General features: G+C 39.1%; 1 protein-coding gene across 1 annotated transcript in view; it reads right to left on the bottom strand.

The window, feature by feature from the left end:
- Positions 1-26,925, bottom strand: part of CARMIL1 (capping protein regulator and myosin 1 linker 1) — a 191,067-nt gene that overhangs the window by 68,171 nt on the left and 95,971 nt on the right. The window contains exons 11-17 of the mRNA XM_062487400.1: positions 20,083-20,177; positions 15,973-16,059; positions 12,251-12,354; positions 10,225-10,302; positions 10,032-10,108; positions 9,003-9,107; positions 4,106-4,175 (exon numbers count right to left, since the gene is read on the bottom strand). Coding sequence (XP_062343384.1) covers positions 4,106-4,175; positions 9,003-9,107; positions 10,032-10,108; positions 10,225-10,302; positions 12,251-12,354; positions 15,973-16,059; positions 20,083-20,177 — 616 coding nt within the window. The remainder of the gene's footprint in view (positions 1-4,105; positions 4,176-9,002; positions 9,108-10,031; positions 10,109-10,224; positions 10,303-12,250; positions 12,355-15,972; positions 16,060-20,082; positions 20,178-26,925) is intronic.

The following is a 26,925-nucleotide window of genomic DNA, read 5'->3' on the forward strand; positions in this document are numbered from 1 at the left end:
AGTTATAGACAACAAAATGACAGCCTATGCACACATTCCTACTGTTCTCATCCTTACTCTCAGCATCTGCATACAAATGAGAAAAGGGACTCTTTCCTTTCTCTTGAAACTACCTTAATTAAATATTAAGGAAAATACTTAAATGGTTCAACAGAGCAAATCCTTTAGAACTTTTTTTTTGCTGGGCAGTGCCTGAAGGATTGGGGTGAGCATTCCCTACATGAACAGCCCAGGACATTTCTAGAGTCTGGTGACTAAAAAAATAATTAATAAATAAATTTAGACCAGCCTATCAGCTTGCAACACTGACACCCTTGAACTCCACTACAGTCAAGCCTTATAGTGAGCTCTTCTTCCAGTTCTTAGCACAATGCTAAGGTATTCATCTCAAAGATAAGTGGGAGGCATATTAAAAAAAAAAACACCTCAAATTATGCTCCCTGTTGCTGAAAGGAAAATTCAAATAAACCAATTGTAAAACAGCCATAAAAGACCATAAACAAGAGAAAACAGTAATATAGTTATTATTAACTTAAGAAATAGCAATAAAAGAAAAAAATTGCAACAATAACAATAATGCCTGGCTGCAAAGTATCAATTATGATATTATTAATCTGAAATATTACACGACTATAAAAGAAATTATAGGATTTAATGAAAAAAGAATTAAATGTTCTAGGAGAAAACATCAACATTAAGAATTAAAGTTATGAAATCTTAGACACTTATTTTTTAATGCTACTGAATTAAGACAACCTTGTTTTTCCAAAGGAACAAAAGCATTTTCTTATTTTTTGCAGCTATGCACATTTATATAAGGTGCATTTCACTTTTTAAACATCCCCCAGTACAAGACTTTAGCTAAAGTGGGAAAAAATTCTATGGAAATTTTATTTTTACATTTTCTATTTTCACAGTATTTGCTTCAAAAAGAATGGAATGCTTTTTCAAATCTCTTCAAAGCTTTTTCACCCCCTTTGCATAAAAACTGTGTGATATTTTACTTAGTTTACTTACTCGGATAAATATCCTGAGTCAACCTGCTGATATTTCTGTGGACCATCAACTTTTATCCATGCTATAATTAAAGAGCCATAAATGCCTTCTAGAAGCATTTTCCAATAAAGACTTGATATGGCACTTTTTTGAAAGTTTGAGGTATGTGATGGGTTAACAAGCAGCTGAATGACTTGACCCAAGTATTTGGAGAATGGTGGTCAAAGATAACACCTAAATCATAAATCACATCTGGATTGTAAGAAGTAGAGAACATAAGGCACCTTTTCCCCTCTCCATAAATCAAAGCCTGCCTATCCTACACCTCACCCTCTCAAAAAGCAGTCATATTGCAGCACTGTATTCAGGCCAGAAGTGCTGCAAATTTAACTCAACTTTATTGTGGCAAGAGCATTTATAGCATTTGCTGTATGGAAGACAAAATAATTCAGTTTTGCTTTGTGCTGCTCTCTCACTGTGGATTGCCACAAGGCAACCATTTTACACAGAGTGTCACATCTACTATTGAAGAATCTATGGAAGATCACATGTGGAACTGGACTGGTTGTTGGTAAGGTAAAGTTCTATACACTAAAATTATACTCACAATAGAATCCAAATGTTTATGGCTATATATACTTCGAGGGCTACAGTGGACAATTTTTCAGGAGTAGCTTTCAATCTTGTATCAGATAACTCTACATTCAAAACTTTAAATATATAAACATTTCACAAGCACAAATGGTGATATCTATTTAATCTGACAGTGATGACAAAAACTCCGCTTTTAGGTTCACAATTTGCTGCAACTGTGTTAAAATATACACATAAATATATATATATAAAAGCAGAGATGAATTGAAGTGCTCCTCGTGAATGTGGATTGTTACACTGACAAAAAGACCCTCTGCAACAGCTCCTATATGACATATGTCTGAGACTACAAAGAAAAGCTCTTATTCAGAAAATGAAGAATAACCCTTCTACAATTAAAAATGCCAAGTGTGTTCAAAGCTATGAGTTACCAATATGGCAAGGGCAAACAAAGCTGCTTACTGATTTAACAATTAAGGTAAAGCATGGAGGGTACTTACACAGTGACCAAGCTAAGGGAAGCAGAAGGGAAAAGAGTGAAATACATCAGTGCTGAGCAGGTAGAAATAAAAATGTAATTTTCATAGTAAAAATAATTAAAACAAAAAAAAAACAAACAAGCAATAGAAAATGATTAAGCTTGGAGATAATATACCAGAAAATTATGGGAGCAAATGAAAAATGGTGGGAGAGGGAAGGATTTACCCTTCCATACCTGAGTACAGGTTGCCTGATGTAGGAAAGAAGAGGGCAAAGCAGAAGCATCAGCTTTATAGCCCCCTACCAGCATGTGCTTGCAGGAACTGGGGGTAGTGGTGACTGGCTCCAAGCTTCCCAGCACTCTCTTTCTGGGTATAGATTACCCTGCCCAGATCCCAGAGGGCCAAGGAGAGGTGGAGAACGATGCTGAGGTGCTGAGAACCCTCCCAGCTGCCAGCACATCAACTTCCCTGCTGGTGGAAGCACTTCTTTCCAAAGAACATGAGAATGGATAAAGCTCAGTGATGGGGAAAAAAAATGTTAAGGGAAGGATCTAAGGAAGTGCTGTCAATTTGGAGGGACCAGCTACAGGAATGCAACACTGAGTTGGGCAGGATTCCTTCCCTTCTGTTGCAAGAGTCAGCCATGACAACATGTGCTTTGGTGTCCAGTAAATCTCATTGCCCCTTGAAGGGCTCTTTCACATCCCATCCTGGGTGTTAGTTCATGAAAGGCTAATATTTTATCTCCTGTTAGCCCTTGTTATCTACATGCTAATTTGTACTCTCATTACTTGTGTTTGTGTTTTATTGATTTATTCATTTAAGGCTATGATCATAGGACTTAATTTTTATTACATTAATTACTCCTCCCTTTTCCTTCCTTCCTCCGAAAGATAAATTATCATCCACCTGATCCTTCAGCTCAGAAGTAAGAAGAATGTGTACTTGACTTGAAAGCTTTTCTATTTGGAATTTACATGTAGCACTCTTCAAAGTAATAATATATTCCAAAAAGTCTAAAACATCAAAAACTATGATATGCATTCACAATTATTTGTTTTTTTTCTTCATCAGGAAATCTGTGCACATTCCAAAAGCAATTGACCATGAACCTAAAGGCAAGGATTACTGCACTTCAACAGGGTTATCAACATTGCATGCTTTCTGCTTAAAGGGAAACTACTGTGTTTGCAGGCACTTCTAGAACATATAATACTCAGATGGCCTTGGAAATAGCTAACAAATGAAGGCTTAAAAAAACAGGGAAGTCAGAGAAGGCCTGATCCTAAACTGGTTCAGGTTGGTTTTGGCAAGAGTCCACCACAGAGGTCTCTACAAAATGACTTTGCCTCAAGTGGCTCCCTGGGGTTGTGTCTGATCTTTTCTCATTCTGCTATAACCATGCAGGAATGACCCTGCAAGAGGATGGGCAATCCTGGGAAACAAAGTGCACAGCAAAGCACAGGGAAGCAAGATCAGGCAAATAAATTGCCACAATTGCTCTCATTTATTCTTGAGGCCATTTTTACAGTGCTTCTTATGTTAATAACTTTTACCAAAGGTCCTTATTGGCTTGAATTGATTAAAAACTGGAAAATGGAATTTCTCCCAAGGTTAAAAAGTAAACCTGCAGAAGAGGAAGCATGTCTTTGGTTCTGAAGGAAGACAATGGAATCACAGCCTCCAGGGCATTGCAGCTTCCTTTGAGCCATTCAAATTTGGGCACCTTGGAAAATCCTGCTGCTAATCACACCACCAGAGAGCAGAAGCTGCCAAGCATTCAACAGGCTGGCTCAGTGTGTAGTACAGCTGCACTGCAAGCAGGCTTTTACTGATCAGGTGCTTTAAACCTCTGTGCTCACTATTTAGGATGCTGTAACACACATCCTAACTTTTACTATAACTGCTTCTCTGAGTTCTACCTTTCCCACAGCTTTTGACTACAGAGGAAATACCTCACCCAGTGGATTTCACATGAACTCTAAAGCCTTGTCATTGCATATTTTTATCACATCCTGATAAATATTCCTTACCTCACAGCTACTGAGGTCTAAAGACACCTCCTTCAGATTGTGATTGCAAGCCAGGCCTAATAAGAGCGCTCTGAAAAAGATCAATTTTAGAACCGTTTTAAAAAAATAAAGGGCAGCTTTACATCATCATGGAAGAGGTCACAGGTTAATACACCTATAATGCAAAGATTCATTTCAAAACAACACCAGCTGAGCAGTTATTTCTTAAATGACAATGGCAACACAAGCCTGCCACACTCAGAACACTCCAGGAGCTCCTAAAACTGCAGGGGTGCAAGGCCAATGAAGAAACTCTAAAGCACCATCAACATTTAATAACATTCATCGGTGGTTAATTTTCTTAAACATTTGCTTTCCAAGACTACCAAATGATTATAAATGGAGTGTTCTGTCACACAATCAATCATGCAAATGCTCTGATTTTCCCAAAATCTAGGAAAGGTTAGGTTTTTAAAATACACAGGATGCCATGCAGCCATCCATTTCAGTCAGGCACAATGCCTGTAACACTCAAAGGCTGGAACATGATCCAGTACCATAAAATTCTCCACTTCTACAACCCAACAAGTATTTACAGATTTCAAAATGATACTCCTATCCAATGGTATCCTCTGCCTTTAGGCAGATTGGCAGACACGCAAAATAACGACTCATTGTGGTTTTCATAAATCCACTTTTAAAGCCTTACAGACTTACTATCTCAAAGGTAGTGTTAATATCACACTTATATTAATACTGTCAAATCAGAAAGCACAACAGTATGTGTAACAGAGAAGGAACAAAAAAAATCTGTGTATGCCTTCTAATATCTTTATAATAGATGCAGTTTTGAATTAATAATGCAACAGAGAAACAGAAGGACTTTCTTCTCCAACTTCATTTCAGCCAAAGGCAGCTAACCAAGTGACTTATGCATGGAGATCAAAACCAGCTCCTTCTGATAAGCCATTTGTCTACACATTTGCTATGCAAATAGTGTGTCAAAGCTATATTTAAAATGTGTGTCTTGAGCAGTTTTTTTAAAAAAACTATTTATATCTTCTGTCCTACAGGTATAATCGGACCTTCCCTATTAACAAAGTCAAATGTCTTGTGTTTATTTACTTATACTATTAATATACAGGGTGAAGTGGGGGGAAGTGAAAGTTCTGCAACAGTTTTCACACATCTTTAGATGATCTTGTCTATCTTTCTTACCCAGACATGTTTTTTATTCAGTTAGTCTGGCTGATGGTTAGTTTGCAAAGATCTTCCTTAAACATTTCCAGGAAATAAAAAAATACAGTGCAAGCATAAAAAATGCAGATTAAAAAAAAAGAGACACAGTGCTGCTTCAGTTGTACACTCTTCATAGGAAGAAAAAAAAAATTTTTCACTAACCTCTTCCCTATAAATTCACCCTAAGAAAAGCCCCTTATTTCTCAATTCTTTGTCATGAAAAGATCACCAGCCTTCAAAGGGCCTGAAGCCAGACATATTATAGTTATACTTGGCCACTATGTTTAAATCACACACATGGCAACACATGGAGAGGTTTTATCAACTGTGCATGATGCAGAATACAAGAATTGGCCTCAAAATTAGCATTTGCATGAGCAGCATATCAGAAACTTGTCTTCTTACAGCACTGACAGATCAAAACACAATTTTTGGCAATGTCTGTAAAATTCAACAAAAATGCCAACTTACACTTCAACAAGGACAAGAATACAGTGCCTCCATTTAAAATGGTGAAAAAAAAGAGTGAGCTGCAATGGAACATTAACTATATTACCTATGTACAAGGTATACCCTCTCCCCACCCACCACATGGTATCCTCACAGTACAGCTTTATCAGCAAACCTACTCCCTGAAAGGCTTGATTTACACTGTCCAAGCAAGTTCATGTCCTTCACAGGCTGCAGTGATTAACCAGTATCTTTAAACTCGATGAGTTAGCACATGCAATTAAACATACCACAACTGTAGTGCTAAAGGGAGCCCATAAAGAAATCAAATAACAATTAATCGGGGGAATTTGGAACTCAGGATGTCAGGAATCTGCATTTTATCTATCTCTTTATTCTCTCAGCAGGATTGATCTTGAATCACTTTTTCAACTTGGTGACCTCTGGTTCAAGGACCCAAACCAGGATCTCCTCCTTTGTGACTGGAGAGCTCCAACTCCAACAAAAGCTTTTTGATATACGCTCTTGAATGATGACAGGAAAGTACTATTTTGATACACCCTAGTATTTAATTTTTTTCCTTCCTGGAGCCATCTCTCATGTGCTCTTGCAGTCTTGGCAATGACAAATAAATCTGCCTGAAAAAAAGTGTTTCTATCTTCTTGTGTTTAACCAATACTGTGATTTTGATGGTTCTGGAGAAGTTTTGTAATTTCTTGCAGTTAAGAGCAAAAGGCTAAGCAGCTGTCCCACAATACACATCCTCAGTCCTTTTAACAACAGATTAACTTCCACAGGACATTTTTGAAGTGGATTAGTCAAGCCATGTAGGGTTTGAGAGGTAAAAAGAAAGTTGTCCTGCAGATCAAAGTCCTCTGCAGTGTTGTGACACACTCAGCTCAAACTGAATGAAAAATTTAGGTCAGAGAAAGAGCACATCACAGAAGTTACCAAAAAGTACTAACAGTTTCTATCCTACCTCCTAGGCAGAGGTGAATGCTGCCACCAGAACAAATGCAGTCCAGGCCAAAATACTGGACAGCTGAGAGTGGCATGGATGCTCTGAGACCATTCACACCCAGCTGGGCTTTTCAAAGATGCCCCGCACTGGAGCTTTCTCTACTAGTCAAAGAGCTTTGTGCTCTCAGCTCATCCTATGCTTCCCACCACTGCCTCTTTACTTCCACCAACACCAGCCAGATAAGTAACTCCCTCCAACCCAATTCAGTCAAATTGAGCCAGATTATCTTGAACATTACCTGAAGCAGTTTTTTGCTAATGTGTATTTTGAGTGAAAAGGACTAGGAAAATACTATTTGCTGCCCAGCTTGTAGGCAAAGAGTCCCAAGTTTTTGGGATAAATTAATATAGTAACTTCTTTCATGAGCACTGGCAATTGTACAGCACCCACCTGCTAAAATTCCTCTTACCGTAAGAGATATGCAACATGACAAGAAGAGAACTTTAATGAACCTTAATGTCTGGTGCTTCTCACCTTTCCTAATTTCTGGGGATCTATTCAGTGTCCTACAGTATTCTCTTTTTCCTCCCAAGCCAATACTGACTTTTGTAGTAGTCACATCCATCCTTGTTTTTCTTCTCTGCTGCCTTCCACCACAGGACCAATAACTCTAATTAATCAGAATCAACCATGTTTCAAAAAAATTGCCTTCTGTTTGAAAAGACATCTGTACCACACCTTCCTAATACTGGCAAAGTCTGAGCAAGCACAACCACCAAAAGTATCACATAGAACAAAGTGAAAGAACAGAGCTAAAATGGCTCCTGCAGTTGAATATGGATTTGAATCCAGTGCATCTAACTTTGCCATCAGGCCCTTCTTGGAGGTGCCAAGCAACAAGACAAGAGGCCACAGGCAGAGACTGATGCACAGGAAGTTCCACCTGAATATGAGGAAGAACTTCTTTACTGTGCAGGTGATCGAGCACTGGAACAGGTTGCCCAGAGATGTTGTGGAGTCTCCCTCACTGGAGATACTCAAGAACTATCTGGATGTAGTCCTGTGCCATGTGCTTTGGGATGATCCTGCCCAAGCAGGGAGGTTTGACCAAATGACCCACTGTGGTCCCTCCCAATCTGACACATTGCATTCTGTGATTCTGTGATATTGTACTACCCTCTTCAATACTGTACTGCTTTAAATAAAAATACTCCAAAACTACGGGCAATACTCTTTCTGCTGTTGCACTTGTCACTCTTCCCTCCTTTAGCTTTCTCCAGAGTGTATCAAAAGCTTTCCATCCCATTCTCACTAACTCCTCATTATATGCCACACCTCCGAGTTTGCCATCAACTCCTCTCCATTAGATACTCCCCATCTCCCTTCCCTGTTCTCCCTCAGGAGGCAGGCTCCCAATCACACAAGGATACATCCCTGCACCTATATCCCTACTGGGACTGCAAAATAGTGAAGATGTCCTGCTACAGATAAAGTTATGATATATATTAACGCATATTAGTTAGGAAGCTGACACTTTGAGAAAAGCCCTTTCTTTAATTAAGTCGAATAAACAACAGTATTCTGCCAGAATCACAGAGTAGCCTATCTAGACTCGACCTATCCATCTAGGCCTATCCTGACTTTAAAACACACTTTTAAATTTCATGTCTAAAAATTTCAACACAGTTCAAATCCACACATATCACAAGAAGGGTGACAGCGCTTCACAACTTCCCTCTGCTTGCAGAACCTGTTAGTCACAGGTTGGGTGACATACAACAAGGAGACTCATTGCACTTAGCATTCTTGGAAACAGCTGCCATTGCCTCCTCCCCCAAAGGGAGATCATAGCTCTGTACAATAGGTTTGTCCTCCCAAACACTGCAACAGGTTCTGTTTCATTATGGCTGTTGCAATAATGCAGTCCCAAAGGAATGGTGCTCACACAAGTCTATAATCCCATTTCACTGTGGAGCAGTTTTGTTCGTAAGCCACAAAGAAATATACCCCAAAAAATGCTGACAGAAGCTAAACAACTCTCACATTCCCACAGCAAAAAAGTATGATTAATAGTCTCAACTGTGAAATGGAAAGAACACTTTATCAATGTGTGACCATCACAAAACTCACTCCTCTAATATCAATAATACACAATGGGGGGAAAAAAAAAGAAATCAAAATTCTTTCACGTTTTTAATACGAGGCTCTCATATAACAACAACGCAAACTAGGTTTTAGGCAGAGAAGAAAATGAAATTAAATTCTTACTTTAGAGGCTCAGGAGGGAGTTTAGTTCCTGAAAGGTTAATCTGCATCAAAGCAAGTGAGCTGCTGAAAAACTGTTTGAAGGAGGGAGGGACTTCTTTTCCTTTTCTGTAAGTAAACAAATTCATTAGGAAGCAACATTTAGACACTCCTCCTTCCAATAAATAGTGAATGCAAGCCATCAGAAATGTAATGATCTTTTACAGTTTAATTGCTCTACCTTAGGCAGTTCTGTAATCAGTGGCTCTCAATTAGCTTAGAATTATAATGTCATCAAAATGTTGATTCAACAAACGATCCTCACAACTGCACTGCTGCACAGAAGACATTACTATCTACCTCCTGTTTGATGAACTACAAAGAATGACCATTTAGGTCTGGTTAATAGTGAATGTACTTACATCTCGAAGATCAAACAGGACATGAACAAAACCCTGAAATTGCTTTTTCACCACTAGAAATAATTACTCAATGCTAGAATCTCCTAGGATCAATTATGTGTCATCTCTGATAAGAACCCAAAGCTTCAACCTGAAGAAAATGGAAGCTAGTATTTTCTACAATGCAAGTACTCTAAAAAGTAAATGTTCAATCCCAAAGACTTTGTAAGGGAGTTCCTCCCAGAAGACAAAACAGGAAAAAAAAAGCATTTTTAACCATCAAATACAAACTTTTGAAACCATATATAAAGAGGAATCAAGTTAGTCAGACTTCAAAGCCTGATGCTATGCCCTTTCGAGACAAAAGATACATATATATATATATGTGTATATAGACTTTCTGTTGCATCAGTATCACACAAACACATATTATACAAAGTATCTTACTTTACAGACCTTTAGGAAAGAGCAAAAAGGGAAAGGAAATATTTTGTTTAGAATAAATAGTACCTATTTCATCAAGCACTAAGACTTCTAAGGCTTTATAAAAAAAGGCTCAGATTTATTCTTAAAAAGAAGTGTGCTACATGAGTGCAAGAAATTATAAACCAAAACACTAGAGGAGTTGAGGATAATGAAATTTAAATTGTACCTGTGAGAAAACAGAGTCCTTGAGAGGCTAAGGACAGCTAGATGCTGAAGACATCCACGAAGGAGGGCTCCACACACCTGGTTCAAAATAAGGGCAAATCATTTTACTTTATATTAACCCAAAAAAAGCACCTAGGGATGAAAGGAGGGGAATGTTTCCTTGGTGTTGAAATAGTCACAGAAATGGTCTTTACCATATCCAGCGCACACTCCGTGTTGGATAAATCCAAGTGAACGAGGGCATTTGGCTGGGCCAAAAAATTGTACAGGCTCTGTAATTATTAGATGGAAAGAATTATAGATATTAATATTTATATTATGACAACAGTTACTATCTGTCATTGCATTTTCAGCTTTTACTATAAAATCACTGAAACTTCACCCAGTCAATACAACCTGTTTTACTTTTGCAGGCTACCATTTTTTTTTTTTTTAGTAGTGGGAAAATGGAGCTCAGACTACACTTACTCAACATTTCTCTTAAAGCACAGGTCTTGTGTTACTACATTTAACTTTCACAGCAGATGATAATTAAGATGATTATTAAACAAAGATTTGTTATCTCACTCAGATTGCTGTTACATTTCAGAAAGGGTAATTTAAGCATGAGGGAAGCAACTAATTTGCACCTGAAGTCCATGGTTAGTACTTAAAATCAGCTGCACATTACAGGTTTAGGGGAGAATATAGAACAGGCAATAAGATTTTAACATTGATGGCTTCAGCACCGTATAGAATATGTCATGTAAATGTTAGCATATTTAAAGTTTCTTACTATACATCGTTTCATTTTGGGCTCTTTTTAGTCTCAGAGAGGAACACAAAGATAGAAGTGTGACCTAATTCACAGAAAAGTGGAAAGCACAACTCCACATGAAATCCAGCCAAACAGTGCATGCTTAACATTTCTAAAATAGATCCATTTTCCCAAAAATTAGGTCATTTAGCCCCTACACCTACATTACAATAGAGGTCTTCACTTTAAAAATTCCGTGCTTTCCTAGGGTTCAATTGATAAATAATAGGATTTCCTTGCTCCTGTTAGAAAACTGATTCCACAGATTAAGAGATATCAGTATTAATAATCTTTATCTTTGAACCATCCCTCTGACAGACTAAGAAAAGCCCCACTTTCTGCATTTATCTCTTAAAAGATTGTAGGTAGGCCTTAGGGTTTTTTTAAACACTGCCTGCCAAAGATTTATTACATTTTATTTTACCTTTTATTTTTACATTATTTACTATGTCATTCTCTCAGAGTAACTCACTGTGTTTCTTTACTTACATTTAACTTACATTTATTGGCTACCTTTAAAACCCTGTTGTCCCACTGACCCTTTCACCTCATGTCTGAAAAGGCTAGTTCTATGAATATGCTGATGAATCTGCGAGTAAGATATATGAAAAAGTCATAAAGTCATATCTGACTGCACTTTCAAAAATGAGATTGGTTGGCCATATCTTCTTTTGCATCTTCTAGATGTTCAATACTTAGAATTCAAAACCTCACAGTTACGTGCACATAACTATTGATGTGAAAGAGAAATGCAAATGTAACAGTCAAAAGTAAATTTACATAAATTGAGAAGTAAGTGGCTTATGTTAGGGAGGAAATAGAGCTCCACCTCAATGCCAATTGATAAACTGAACAAAATAGTTTAAAAAAAAATTACATTCTTCGAAGAATCATGGGTTCCAACAGCATGTGTCAAGGAGGTGCACAAAATTATTTATACAAACGAAAATATTGAAAAACAGAAATTAGCTCTTTATTCTCTTTATTATTAGTTCTTTATTTTATTATTAATTCTTTAAGCCAAAGGAAATAATTTGCTTCCAACCTTCCAATGAAAAATTTGTAATATTCTTATCATTAAAAAGATGATGAGGACTTTTTAATGGCATTTTGTCACTTTCAAACAGAACTCAGAGGGAATGGTAAGTCCACTGAAAAAAAGTGGCACCCTTGCACTTTTCTCATGTATCACTAGAAGCCAAAGACTAAAGCATGAACTAAAATTATGTGGATTTTTTTCAGTTGTGTGGGGCAGTTCTCTGACTTTATACCAAAGAGCAGAAATAAAATTGTTGACCTCTACCCCTGCTAAAACTACAGAAATAAAGGCCAAAAAGGATCTAAAGTGAAAGTTTTCTGCCTTTCTCTCAACCGTTAATTAAACCACCCATTCATGATCTCCCAAGTGGGAGAAAAGCGCTTACTGAGAGATCATCTCCGCGGAGCGCGTTCCCTGAGAGGTCAAGATAGACGAGCGTGGTGGCGATCAGCGAGTTGGCACTCAGTGACTGGGAAAGGCTGTTCACCCCTGCCAAAAATAGAGGTCACAACTCAGCCAAGCCAACTCTTCACAAAACTGGCCCAGAGCCTGCAAGGACGCAATTTCAGTGAACAGACAAAAGTTTAATGACTTCCTGTTGCCATCACTGTCCTGCAGATGAGGAATACAGATCACCAGGCACATATGAGACCTTTCCCTGACACAGCATGCCCAGCTCCACCAGGACCACGCTCTCCCAACTTCCCTGATGGAGTCACAGTGTTCTATATGTTCTAGATCCAGGATGTACCCAGATCCACTTTCAAACAGATTTTTAAAACACTGTTTACTCCATAACGTTAACCCAGTGTTTACCTACAAACAATAGTATTTAGATAAAACTGTTTGTGGAAGTCGATGAAAGCATCTGTGGAAGACCAAATACATTAACAACTACAATTGCCAGAACTTCAAAAGCAACTGATGAGACCTAGAAATTAAAAATATTTCAATTAATGTACTTGCCTGTGATTTCATAAAAATAGTTAATTAGAAGTATCAAGAGATGCATAAAGACCCTCAGTTGCTTATCAGAACAAACACATATTTTTCACATTACAATTAAAAAGCTCACACTGGGAACAAACCAGTCAGGGCTTTCTTCCACTGAAACTTTTCAGCTTTTCAAAATACAAATTAGGACATGGCTATTTCTGGTTCCTTCAAATCTTCGTCTTTCATCTGAGGGCTCTGCAGCTTATCATAAACGTCTCAATTTATTGTAGATGGTCTTTGCTGCCTTTCAACACTACATGTATTGTGTTTCTTACATGCATAAGCATCACTGTGTCCTTTAGCTGATGCAGCAGTTTTTTTCTAGGTGCCTGGCCAAAGCTATAATGAACTGATCTACTACACAGCATTCAATAATTTCTCAAAGCTGGTCAGTGAAATTGGATGGGCATTCGATGGATGAAACACGTCCAATCTTCACTTAAAAACTTACAAAACTGATTTTTCAGCAAGGATATGAAAGAAACAGGTAGCAACCTACTGGAGGCAAAAATACCTACAATCAGTGCTTTAATTTTCTGAGCTTTCAAATATTAAGAAAGTGTCCCACATTAGTAGTATGGCTCCCAGCTTCAGGAGGCTTTTAAAATTGGAAAATACCAAAGCACAGCAACACCTTTGTCAAGTCCTAAATCTTATCTGCTTAGAGTCATTTTTCTTTTAACTTGAGACAGTGTTGTTGAATCTATACCCTATTGCTAAAGGTAAACTGCAAACTAATACTTTTTGAAACTTCAAAAGATCTAAAAGCTCTGTTTAAATGCTTGACATTACAGCTTTGGATCCACTTTCATGAGCATTCTCAATGATGTTTACAAGCAACAACAGGAAGGAACAAATGCAACTTTGTCCTGGTTGCTCAGTGGTACCTAGTTATCAGTTGGGGTTCCAGCTGGTTTAAACTATCAGCAATTCAACATGTACAACCAATAACCAATTCTGGGAATTCAAAAGCAGAGTCTGAGTTTAAGGGAGAAGAAGAGCTATCAAACAATTCATAATGTTGCTGCTTGCTTCATACTTAAAAAGGGGCAACTGCCCAAAATCAGCCACATCAGTGAAGGCAAACAATGTTAATGAGGGATTTTTTTAATTAACCTCTGGCTTGGGCTCAGAAAAGCTAGCTTTATCTTTGAATGAGCATACTAGAATTTTTCATTTAACCAGAATCTTCAAATCAATAAATTTATGTTTGAACTTCACACTACCTCATGCTATACTCCAACAGTAATCTCACTTTGATTTGCAGACAATCTCTTATACTCTTTTACCACTCTCAGGAGGCTCAGACTGTTAATAGCTCTCAGGAACTTTGAGACACAATATTTGAAGAAAGATCAGCTGGGAAGTTGCCACCTGAACTTCACTTGTCAATGTTAGAAACTTATCTCAAATAGAAATAAGGTCAAAGCCTGTGAGGGATTGTTCTGAATTTCTGAAAATATTAAAAAAAAAAAAAATTTAAAAAAAAAAGTTGGAGGAAAAAACACATGCACTTTGGAGTCTACTGAATCCAAGATCCAAGGACTCTTTTAGACTTTATCCACAGAAAGTACTACAAGTTCCAAAAGAGCCTCCCAAGTTAAAATCAAATCATTACTATCTTTTTAGTTTAGAGAGAAACTGACAGCTTTGCAGCAACCTGAGCTGCTTCAGGGTTGTAAGAATTCCCATTTTAAGACATGGCATAAAGTGTTTTTAAGAAATGATGAGAAGCTTCCATGGGACAGCATTAATGGTAACATGTTACTCTGAAGGCCATCAGTCATCAGGTCATCATTAGACACACTGGAAAATATTTTCAGCTTTTGCTTGAAGATCATCTTTTAAAAAGTATGTTTAGGTTCTTTTAATAACCTCAGACTTCACTTTCAGTGATAAGAGTTGTGTGGGTGAATTTCATCAAGCTGACATTTATTCTTTATGAAGAAGGAAATGCTGCTAGAGCGTTCTCTTGACTCAAACTTCACAATCACTTGCCAAAATAATCCAGCTCACATGAAGAAAAGTAGAGAATGAATAAATATACCAGAACTGCATAAATTTCTGTTAAATTCACAAGTATCTCATTTCAAGAGTACATGTTACATTAGACAAGATTCTTAATCAACTGTCACCAAAAATTGAGTTAGCAGTAGAAAACAACCCTAAATTTTGATAAATGTATTTTTAGTGAAAATCATTATTTAACAAATTCACCTTAGAATTTACTATTTACTTAAGCATATTAAGAGCCATAGGAACTCATAATGAAACAACAAAAAGTCCTTTACCCCACCCATATTTCCCCAGGTCAATCCTAGAAGCTAAGGAGAATACACAGTCTGCACTTCACAGAGCAGCAATAAACAGGATAAAAGGGCATGATTTCTATCTGTTTTCAACTAATGTCCTTCATACTGTTAACTCAGACATCTTTTCCAGGTCATCAACATCTACAAAAAAGCAGCAATAATGTCAGTGTGGTTTTTCTATTTTTAACACCCATTAACTATACAGGAGACCCTGGGTTTGTGCAATCTGTGTAAAAGGTCACTGCTTCTATTATTTGTAAAACAGAAATGCAAAAAATCCTGAAAGCTTCTGACTTGTGTTTCACTGCTGTTACCGCTTTTAAAATAAACAACCATTTCAACCACAGTATCAAATCAGAAATTTGTAATTTATAAAACAAAGAAGTCTTTAGTCAGAGCAAGTCACCAGCCATTGTCACAACGCTTGGTTTCATAAAATAACTGTGTACAAAACATTTGGAAATTGCCCTACACATTTTTGCTTTTTCAGAGATTTTTTTGAAGTGCGTATGAAACATATCTTTCCTGTCAATCCTAATCTCAGTCTTCCTTTATAATACAGGTTCAAACTGTACCCTTACAAAACCAAGTCTGAGTTTATCAAAGTGCTGAAGGGTACTCAGAATCCAGCCCAGGGTTCAGCAACCCAGGACTGAAAAAACAGCAGCTGCACTGTTGAGAAAATACACGTAAATAAATTACAAAATTAATCATTTTATAATCTAGTAAGAAAAAGTACTTTTTGCATGTAAGTCTAAACGTTTTAGAATCGAAAAAGAAGTATATTTATAAAACATACCTTTAGGTGACAAGGAGGTTTTAGATAAATTTAAATGCTTCAGTCCCTTTGGAAGTTTGGCGAACTGGATGCTCAAAGATGACACACCTTTTTGGGGAGGAAAGACAAAATAGATGTCTTCAGGTGAGCTCTGTGACCTCAGGGTTTCCCAGGAAATCTCTGCAGGGGCAAACTATACCAGTGACACCTGGGGAGGAACTGCACTCACTGTGCAGGTGGGCTCTGTCATTTTATGAACCTTTTACTGATGTAATCAAGATCCCTGTTTTGCTAACCACTGAACAGATAAGAAACTTTGTTTTTAACCATCGGTAATCGTCCTCATTTAGTTTAAAAACTTTATAAAACACACATACTTTTGAGAAGGAGTGAAAGTGAAGCTATTACACACACCAAGCAGTCAGCACTTGCAAAATCTGGAAGCTTTATGTTTCAGAAAAAAAAACTAAATTAAAAAATCCAGGCTAACAAATTGAACTATGCTGTTCTACACAAAACTTCAAACTCTTTTTATTTTCTTTTGAAAGGACAGGCTGTCAAAGCAAGAAAGGCTAACATTAGCTAACATCAACCCACTTTTTCTGAGGCAAACCCCAAGAGCTTGACTGAAGCCTTTACCAAGTCATAATGGCCACTTAATTCCCTTACAGCAGCCCACAGGCTGCCAGCCAGGACACAGACTTGGAAATGCCACAACTGCTTGCAATCCTAAACAGTAAAAACCTATTAAGATGCTGACACAGACTGGACTACCTCAGCACAAATTCAACAAAAGAAGAAAGCCATAAGAAGGTACTTTTCATTAAAGCCTTTACCCTGTTTGTCCAAGTTTCCCACTCCACAAATTTAATTCTTCATTTTCAGTAAAAGACTGAAATTTGATTAAGGGGAAACATCCTAGATAACAATGCAACTAAGGTGTGAAATATGTATTAGAGGAATAAATCAACATAGAAACTCCAGGCTTAACCTGAGGTGTGAAATACAGTTGTCTACATCAATTCATTTGGAGAGAAATGGGCACAGAGAAAGAGGGTAAAACCTTCTACTTGGTTGAAAACATAGTAAATTAAAAAGCTGATACCCTTTCCACATAAACAGACATGAAACAGTCTGTAAAACTGTAGATCACATACCTAGGTTTACTCTATTTTTATTCTGTTTTACTTATCAGCGATAAAGAAGGAGCCAGCCACCTTGCAGATACTGTGGTAGGATTTGGTTTTTTTTAATGCTGTCTGTAAAAGCAGGTTGTGTACAACACTTGTGCAACTCAAAACAACACACAGATTTTTATTTTTTTGCTAAAACATTAGACCCATGAGACCTTGGAATCATTTATTGTAAAGCACAATGGTAACTAGATATCTTCACCAATTTTCAGCAAGAATGAATCATATCATACTAACAGGATTTTCTTCCGTAGCACTATAAGGACAATCAGTACCACTAAGGATACAACAAATACAATTTTTGCTGTTAAGCATTTTGACTAAGACATGCAGCAAATAGTTTTACCTCTCCATCTTTGTATTTAGCTAACAATTTGAAGATTAATTATCATTCTAGCCAACCTGAACAATTTGCACATCTTACTAACACTGGGGTTAAGTTATAGTTATAAGATACAGAAATAAGGTGCAAAAAAGAAAAAATGCTTCTGGTTGCTCTGGCCCTTGAACACCCTTTAAGTCAATCATTTTTGCTAATGGCCTAACAGAGATGAGAGTTCACATGGCAGAAGTGGAGTTAGCTGCATCCAGGCACACAGTTTGGAATTTGAGTACTACTAGGCTTCAGCATGTTTGCTTTGCATTATTTTTAACATAATATGAGATTAGATTCTGATCCTAGTACAGCCAAAAGCAAAACTGCCATTACTTCAGAGTGGCTAGATTCTTACAGACAAGACTGATATCAAACTTTCCAGGTTTTAGTCTCTCAAATATTGACAGTACCTTAAAGCACAGCCAAACACAAATTAAGAGACTGGTGTCAGTAAAAAAATTCACTGTATATAAACACTGCACTGTATTTGAACTGAAGACAGGTCCTATGATTTAGGTAAACTAAACAGACTTCCCATACTGTTGGAATACAGACAGTTGCATTAATATGTGATATTATCATGCCTTCGCTTATTGGTACTCAACAATATATAGTAGTTTAGTGTCTGTTAGTGTTCATACAGGGTACAATATGCTCTTCTCCAGAAAAAAAAGAACTCTGATTTCCCTTATAACTGCAAAATTACCTAGTTCCAGTTCCTGAAGGTGATTTTTTTCCATAGGTATTTTCCAAAATCCATATGTTTGTATGAATCGCCACTTTTACTTGTGGAATCCTTCCTACTACTCCAGTTTACCACAGTCAACTCTACCTTGCCCCCAAGGAACTTTCCTGAACTGAAAAGTTGCAATATTTGCACATTGCAGTTATAATTAATTTCTAAGCATTCTATAACCTATCTAATTTTAATGAAAAGGTCAAATCTAAATTGCATATTTGATAGGAGAGGCTGAGATGATGAAAAAACCCTACTAATCTCTCCAAGATGTAGTTTCTGCATTTCATATTTGTCTTATATGTGGATACTGTGGAATGGGTTGAATCTACAGGTTGGTTTCAAAGAAAGCACCCCCATGGATATGTTTAAAAAAATGAAAAAAAGATCCCCTGCACTGTAGAGTACCCAATGTTTGGTCAATTGTTTTGCTTCCAAGATAAAAATTGAGCTCCTTTGGAAAAAAAAAAAAAAACAAAAAACCTTTCAAATAACACAACCAAAACACACTTCTTCCAAAGCAGAATCAACAATGTAGCAGCCTTTTTTTTAGCTTACTACAGAAATTTCTGTAAAATGTAGTAGGCCTACAGCACATTGTAATAATAATGCTCTTCAGCAAAGCACTGGCTTTCATGTGGTAAGAATTCTAAACAAGGACAAGCAATGATCAGCTGGCAAAAGGTAATCAGAAGAGTTAAAGCAAGTTATGTGAACAATTTCAAATAAAAAACTACTCAGAATAGGTTAAAACAAAAACATTACCATACTTGCCTCTAGTCAAAAGAAAAGTTATACAAGTGTAGAAAGGGGAAAAAAAACTCTTCCCAGCTATTTTTCTCCTCACTGAACCAGCAAGAAGGGACACCTACAAAATTCTGTATTAACAACATTCTGAGTCCATCAGGTTGTAATTACAATGAACATCTTTTCTATTTTGAATCATGACAGCAAAGAGAACAGAAAATTTCCCCCAAATAAAACAAGAAAAGGTTCACTGTGTAAAATTCTTATTTTTCCTTCTGGCCCAACAGGAGCACAAGGTAGTCTGATCCCAGAACACTGTGTGCCTGGAATGCATGAAGTGAAGCAAATGGAAATCTCACAGGGGCAGTGCTGAAGGGTCAACTCCAGACTGAAAGAATGTAACCTTATTTTAAAAATAAATGTCTCTTGGGTGAAAAAAGAGTAGACAAGGGAGAGGAATGACTTGATACACACTGAAATCATGCTTAGCAGTGCCTAGTTTGAGAAAAGCTGAGCTGTTCAGCTTGATTTTACATCTTTTGGAATTAACAGCACTTTGCTCCATAGAAATGCCAGTTATGCCAGTATTATTGATCATCACCAAGACATCACAACAGGGCAAGCTAGCACAGAGCTGAGAAAAAAAGGGGTAATTTGCATACCGAAAAGAAGTACGGCATTACAGCTGAAATAAAAACACAAAACCATCAGAAAAATACAATCCAAGAAACAAAGTTGCCTTGTGCTTCATCTTTCAACTGATTACACTGCTTTTAAAAATACACACCTCTTAAAAACTAGAGGGCTTTGGTTTTTTTACTCTCTAGTCCTAAACAATCACTGTGTTCTATCTTCCTTTAAAATCCAGGGTTGGCTTAAGACATTTAAATATTTCTCAACACACCAGTGGATATGCATAAATCAAAAAGAATGGCAATTCCCAGTCATTTGTGAACAACAGAAATTTACAGTAACATTATGCACTAAACAATAACCTATTTTTCAGGCAAAGCTGAATGGAGCAGCAATAATCCTCCTATTACGTTTCTAGAAAGAGAAAAATGCAAATGTTACAGTACCTCTGTCTTCAAGTGGATTGCTAGCAAGGTTGATTGTATGGAGTCCTGAGTTGGGATTATGGGCTAGGGCACTGGCTAGTTTCTGTGCAAAATCCCTGCAATGAAAAAAGAGATGGAGAAGGAATCCTGTTATCTCCTCTGTCATCAGCACATTCAAAGGCTTAAAAGCATGAAGGGATGATTAGTGGCCTTTGCTACTGTAGAGCACTGACTGATTCCTCGTGGTTCTAAACAATGTTTATCTGGCTAATTTGCTGTCTTTCACATATATTTGTTATTTATTCATTCTGTGACCTTAGAGACTGAAAAGTATAAAATCACACCCTAAAATCCTTTTGACAGAGATCTGAAGGTTGCACAGAATAACTCAAAACTTGACCACATCTTTCATCTCTCTGCATGTCACTGGATTTGGAGATATACATCAACTGCACACCACCACCTCCTTCACTCACAAGCCATCCTGCTCACTTGCAGCAGCTTTCTGCCAACAGTCACTCGAACAGATGGGCTTTGCAGCATATCCAGAAGCATTTCTAACCTTACAAAACAGCAGGAATGGCTCTCCCAAAGAACAGAAGCACACTGATGAGCTGGTCTTTCACTTCTTTGTACAGTGAGAAGCATCAAAGGACATGACCAGCTGATCACAGCCTCAGCAATGGATCCAAAAGAGATGTGGAGTATCAGTTCTGTAACGCTGATCACAGCAAGGCTAGGTAGCACAGAGAGCTTTGAAGCAACCTTAACCAACTATGGTAGGCAGATGTAATAGCATGACCTCTGCTCCAAAGCCACTTGAAAGGCAAGGGAGCACTGCCCTGTCTGCAAGTGCTTTGCACAGCTGACTGCCACCACCCACAGCACTAAGTTGAAAGCTGGCTTGGGTCTTCTTGCACACCACACGGTCACACTCTGGTGGAGACACATTCCTTGCATGAATTCAGAAGGCTGATGTCTTATCAGCTCTAGGACAAATCCTCAAACCTGTTCTTGTACCAACTGAGAAGTTATGATGTGATAAGAGATGAGACCTACTGTGGGCCTTTGATAAAGTGAGGCTGAAACTTCAGCGTTCTTACTTCACCTAAGACACCAAGATAGAAAGCAAAACTATGTCTTGAACTTCTTTCTTTCTCTCTCTGCCTTGAAGTACATTATTTCTCCTCCTGTAGGCCAGTGGTGGAGAGACATAACCCATCCTTTGGAAGGTCTAAATATGTGCACGTGATAGTTGACACATTTTCTGGAGTATTTGTATCAGCTCACACAGGATAAAATGCCAATCACACCATCAAGGATTTTCTCCTCGCATTTGCCACCCGGGAGTCCCTGAACAAATCAAAACTGATAATGGGCCTGCCTATAGCTCCCATAAGTTGAAAGATTTCTTCAACCAGTGGGGGTTAAAACACATAAGGAGCATTCCCATCAATCCCACAGGATAGTCCATTGTAGAAAGAACCCATCGAACTATCAAGAGTCCTCAATCAGCAACGGAGAGAAACAGAAATTATGTCTCCTGTTGAAAGACTCTGTAAAGCCCTCTATGTTATTAATTTCCTAAACTGCACATCATCGGAACTTGACCCCCCAATACTCCGCCACTTTGCAAATTCAACCCATGCAAAACTTACTGAAAAACCACCAGTGCTAGTGAAAGACCCAGAAACACATCAAATTTCTGGACCTTTTCAGCTGATTACCTGGGGGTGGGGGTATGCCTGTGTCTCCCTACCATCTGGCCCAAAATGGTTCCCAGGAAAAAATATTAAACCATACTTAGGCCCTGCAAACAATACTCCCACAAACAAGAATTTTCCGGAGTCCGATACAGGACCACCTCAAAACCAAGCCAGTTCTGCATGGAGACGGAGGCGTCGCTAGATGACCATGAACCAGAGAAAAGACCATCCTGTCACTCGTCTGCAGACAAAACAGAAAAATCTACAAGATACTACTGTATGAGTCAATTCATAAGTCTTGCCACAAATTGCTTTCTAGTTTGTTTTTATGTTTCATGTTGTTACCTCTCTTGCCCCCCCCCCAAAAAGACCCTCATGTCCCCCTCCTCTCTACTCTTGCCTGTACTTCCCTAAACCTAATACCTATCTCCCCACTCAGATTTTTATAAAGAAAGGGGGACTGAGAAAAACACTAACTTCCCCTTTCAACCATAAAGCTAACAAAATTTTGCTTACATTCCTTATCAGAAGACCCATCCCTGTCCAAAGATGAAATTAATCTATGTGAGTGCTGTTTTTCTGCCTGGATGCTCCTCACTGTGCCACATGTCTCCGGCTGGGTTATTCCATAGCCCAGCCACAATGTTTGGGTAACCCTGGCAAGAACACTGAAGCAAGACAACTTGTACCTGTCCATGGGCAGCACAGATAACCCACTTTCCACGTGTCTAGTAGGAATCCCCTTGGTAGCAGATGACCATCACCAACTCAAAGTTCCTTCGTACCACAGGTAAGAGGCCCAATCTGGTAGACGCTTGGGACGAGTGGACAAAAATTTTGCCAAATGCTCTAGAGGAACCCCAAGAATTAGACCTGCTAGGGTCCTCCAAAGCAACACACTGTGTCAAATTTTACTTTAGACAACCAAGTCAACATTGGCCAGGAATTGATCAGACAAAAAATACATACAGAAAAGACACATTGCCAATTAACAAAGCCTATAATAATCCTAATTTGTGTAATTACACTAGTTGCATACTCTCTGTGTCCTCACTCCATCCCAAAGTGTTGCCCCGGGCAATGTTTCTTATCTGTGGTGACTTTGAGTATGGGCTGGGACCCCCTCACATCTCCAAGGGGGTCCCTGTAGCCTTGGTAAGCTTTCTATCCTCACTCCAAATAACACATTATTACATAATTGGAAACAAAAAGGTGAGTCGACACGTCAAAAGAGATCTTATTCTGAATTTGATGAAAATTGTGATAGTCAAGTTTACAACTGGAACACAGGAAAGCGAGTTGCGGTTTCCCTGTTTTTTCCTTGGATAGCGGCAGTTAAAGCGCTTGGTGACATAAATCACCTGGGGTGCTGGCTGAGCAAGCAGGCCAATGTGACATCTGCTGCCCTAAGTGACCTCTTAAGGGATGAAGAGACTACCAGACACGCATCCCTAAAAAATCGAGCGGCAACAGACTTCCTACTGCTTGCCCATGGACATGGCTGCCAGGACTTTGAGGGAATGTGCTGCTTCAACCTTTCTTCACACTCAAAATCCATCCACGCAAACATCCAGAAGCTGAAAGAACAAGTAAAGGACTTAAAAGTGGAAAACTACCCTGACTGGGTCAATGAACTTTTTGGACAATGGGGATTAATGGGATGGGTTTCATCTTTGGTAAAGGCTATTTTGTGGATTTTTGTTGTAATTCTGATGGTGTTGCTTATGTTTTCACGCCTTTTTCGTTGCTTCAAAAGAACTGTTACAGAGGCCTTCTTAGCAAATTCAGAAGGGGAGTTATGGAGGCCCATGGGCCTGCCACTGCTCCACCCATGGCCTTGCCCTGGAGGGATGTCCCTTGAATAGGATGTCCTTTGAGTGGGCTATGGTTAGCTTATCTCAACCCTCCTGGAAGGATGCTCCTTAGGTTGGCCCACCTTTTATCATGGTGAGCTATCCCCAAGCAGTTTTCTTATTCCACCATGCCCTAGTACCCATGTTAATCCTTTGTAATCCATTGGTCTTTCCCCCTTGGTACCACCCTTGCTCTCCCCTATAAAAACCCCAGTATTTCCCCCAGTTTGGAGGGGAGCAGTCATTCCTGGCTCCCTTCACAGAGCTGCTGGATAATAAAGGAATCTCTGTGGAATTTGCCATGCAACGGTTCCTGTCTCTCTGTCCCTGAGTTGGCCTGGGATAGCCTGGCAAGCAAAGCTGGAATCACTGAGCTGAAATCACTGATCAGAGCTGATCACTTGTGGCCACGGCCACCGCTTGCTGAGGCTTATCCGGCGGCGGGAAGACCAGCCAGAAGACCCCCTGGAAGGCAGTTCCTTGCAGGACTCCCTCTGGGAAGGTTGGCGGCTTCCTGGGTCTGGAGCACTGGATCTCCATGGACCCCCTTCAGTGGAGTGCTACCAAAATGCTAATTAACACTGCCCTCTTTCCTTGGAACAGATCCTGCCTACCATCTTACTCTGTGCTGAGAACCACAGTGGAGGTAGCATCCTCTTCTAGGAGACTGAAGAGCAATAGCACCAATAGCTTTTGCGTATCTGAAGTTGTAAAGCTTACTGGAGTACAGAGAAGCTCCAGGGAAGTTCAGTTTCCTTTTGAAACCCTATGTCCTTCTGGGACAAGAATTGGTTCCAGCATTGCAGATGCATGATGAAGGTCTGCCTTTAGGAAAAACATATTCTCTTCCTAAAATACAAGCAGCATGTGAATAGAAACACTCAACAAAAAGAACTTCTGTCTTGAAACTTTGCCACCTGACAGGCCCCAGGGTCTCCTGCTTTGCTACCAGCTGCTGCTGCAGAAGACTACAGATTTCCTGTAGGTCTTCATTGACATTTGCCAACACTCTGGAAATCCTCCAGCATTTCAAATGGTGCTAGATGCCTGCCCTTAGGCAACTGAATTAAGCTCCTTATGTCCAGCCAAGAAAACTGAGGTTTTGAGTTAAAAAGCAACAAACCCTTTCCTCTTGAGGAGATTCCTCCTCTTCCTTTATCCCTAGGAGATTCTTGTCATTACAATACTTTGCCTATACCTCCAGGCTTGTTTACACACTGCTCCAGCCTTTGCCAACAATATAGGCAGGATCACCAGAACGTTTTGGACAACTGGAGTGTGTGTGAACTACTTAGCAAAGGCACAGCAAATCGACTTCCACCAGAAAGCACTGGATTATCTACACTGGGCTCACAGGGCTCCAAGGCTCTGGAAAAAATAATACAACAAATACACACTCCCTGTGCAGCCTCTGCCATAAACCAAGGCACCTTGGCTCTGCTCATGGGGGAACATCTCTTCTCCCTCTTTGCTCACTATTTGTTTCAAGTAATGAAATTTGTTACTTCTTTTGGCTGCACACTTATGAACAGAGCACAAGTCTGAAACTTTCTATAAAGCATCAAGCTTGCTCTGTACGCATTACACAGCCATGCTTGGCTGAAACAAGTTTATTCAGGCTTGGAGGTAAAGCCCCAAAAAGATTCAATTTAACTATAGATATGACAGACTAAGGATATTTCATCAAGGGAAAGAATACTACCAATCTGGAAATCTTAGAACAAACAAAACAATTCCTTGAGATCTGTCTAGACAACATCCCTGTAACAGAAAAAAACAAGGATGTGTGGGAGGAAGCAACACTGTTAAGTCTAAGGACATTAAGATCTTGTCAAGAAGGGGAAGATAAGACTTGACATGACTGTCAAAGGCCCTCTGGATACCAGCAACAGGCACTTCTGTTGTTCCTCGTGTGGCAGCTGGCCACTCCCTTTGGAACAGGGCTACACAGGGCAATGTGAAAGGAGGCAGGGACATTCTGCCTGCCAGCTTTCAGAGAGTGTGCAAGCACAACAAATAAATCACTTGCACCAGCTCCTGCAAACAGACCTTTGCAGACTGGGAAGTCTGTCTTGCAGTTCCATGGAAATCACAGAATACCCTGAGTTGGAAGAGACTCCCAGGGATCAAGCCCAACTCCTGGTGCTGCACAGGACACCCCAAAAACCCCACCACAACCCTGAAATTGTTGTGCAAAGGCTCCTTGAGCTCTGGCAGGGTTGGGGCCATGACCAGTGCCTGGGGTGCCTTTTTCCGTACCCAACCACCCTATGGAGAAAGAACCTTTTCCAAATATCCAAATCCCTGCCATTTAGCATCTCCCAACAGAGCAGGCCAAGGGCAGCTCCCACCATACACAGACTGTGCCTCTCAGGTCAAGCTGCAAAGCCTGGTAGACACAAAGCCCAGCCTAATCAACAGACTGAGCTGCCCACTTAGAAATCAGTATTTTGGTTATCACATATTCCTCTAAAATACCTCAGGGATTAATCCTCTTTTCAAGCTCATTTTTTTTTGGGCCAGACTGAATTACTCTGCTGTTCCTGAACACTTACCAAAACATTAGTGATTGCTACATGCACTGAAGACTTTGAATGTTTTCTAAACTGCATCCTTTATGTGTAGTTAAAGCAATAGCAATGGGGATAAAATTTCCAAGAGCAACTAAGCTAGCACAAATCTTATCAGACAGGGGCTTTCCTTTGACATCTTGTTTTTCCCAACAGGAAGTTCACATTTCCCTAGTTCTGGGTCCTTATTACTGCTACTGCACCATAGTTTGCTGTTTCATCATTTGGGAGGATGACAAGTGTTTATGAGGTTATGGCCCAAACCAAATCACAGATATGACTGGCTGGAGATAGAAAAGAACAGAATCATCTTAAACTGACTCTGCTGCAGGAAGAAGTATGCTCTTGCAGCTGCTAGGGTTATTTCATAGAGCTTTACTCTTGGTAGCTCTTTCTTAACCCTGGTTTGGCATTCTATCACAGCTCATTAAAAATGACTGGTCTGTAAGGCAGGGGAAGGAAGATACCCAGCAACAACAGGATCTCCTAGCAAACAGATATGAGAAATGGCAAAACTGACAAATGCATCCTTGGCAAAAACAGACAGTGTTGATCAGAACAGATACACACCAAGGCACAATGCCAAACACTCTGCATGTAAATGGAGACATGAAAACCAAAGTCACAGGCTGATTATCTGTCAAGTCCTGTTAAAACTGAAAGCAGTTAATCCAACTGTGATAAATTAGGGTAGGCAACATGCAAAGGTAGTCAACATATCCTTTAATATTAACG

This window comes from Cinclus cinclus, chromosome 1 (assembly GCF_963662255.1).
Source record: "Cinclus cinclus chromosome 1, bCinCin1.1, whole genome shotgun sequence".
NCBI lineage: Eukaryota > Metazoa > Chordata > Aves > Passeriformes > Cinclidae > Cinclus > Cinclus cinclus.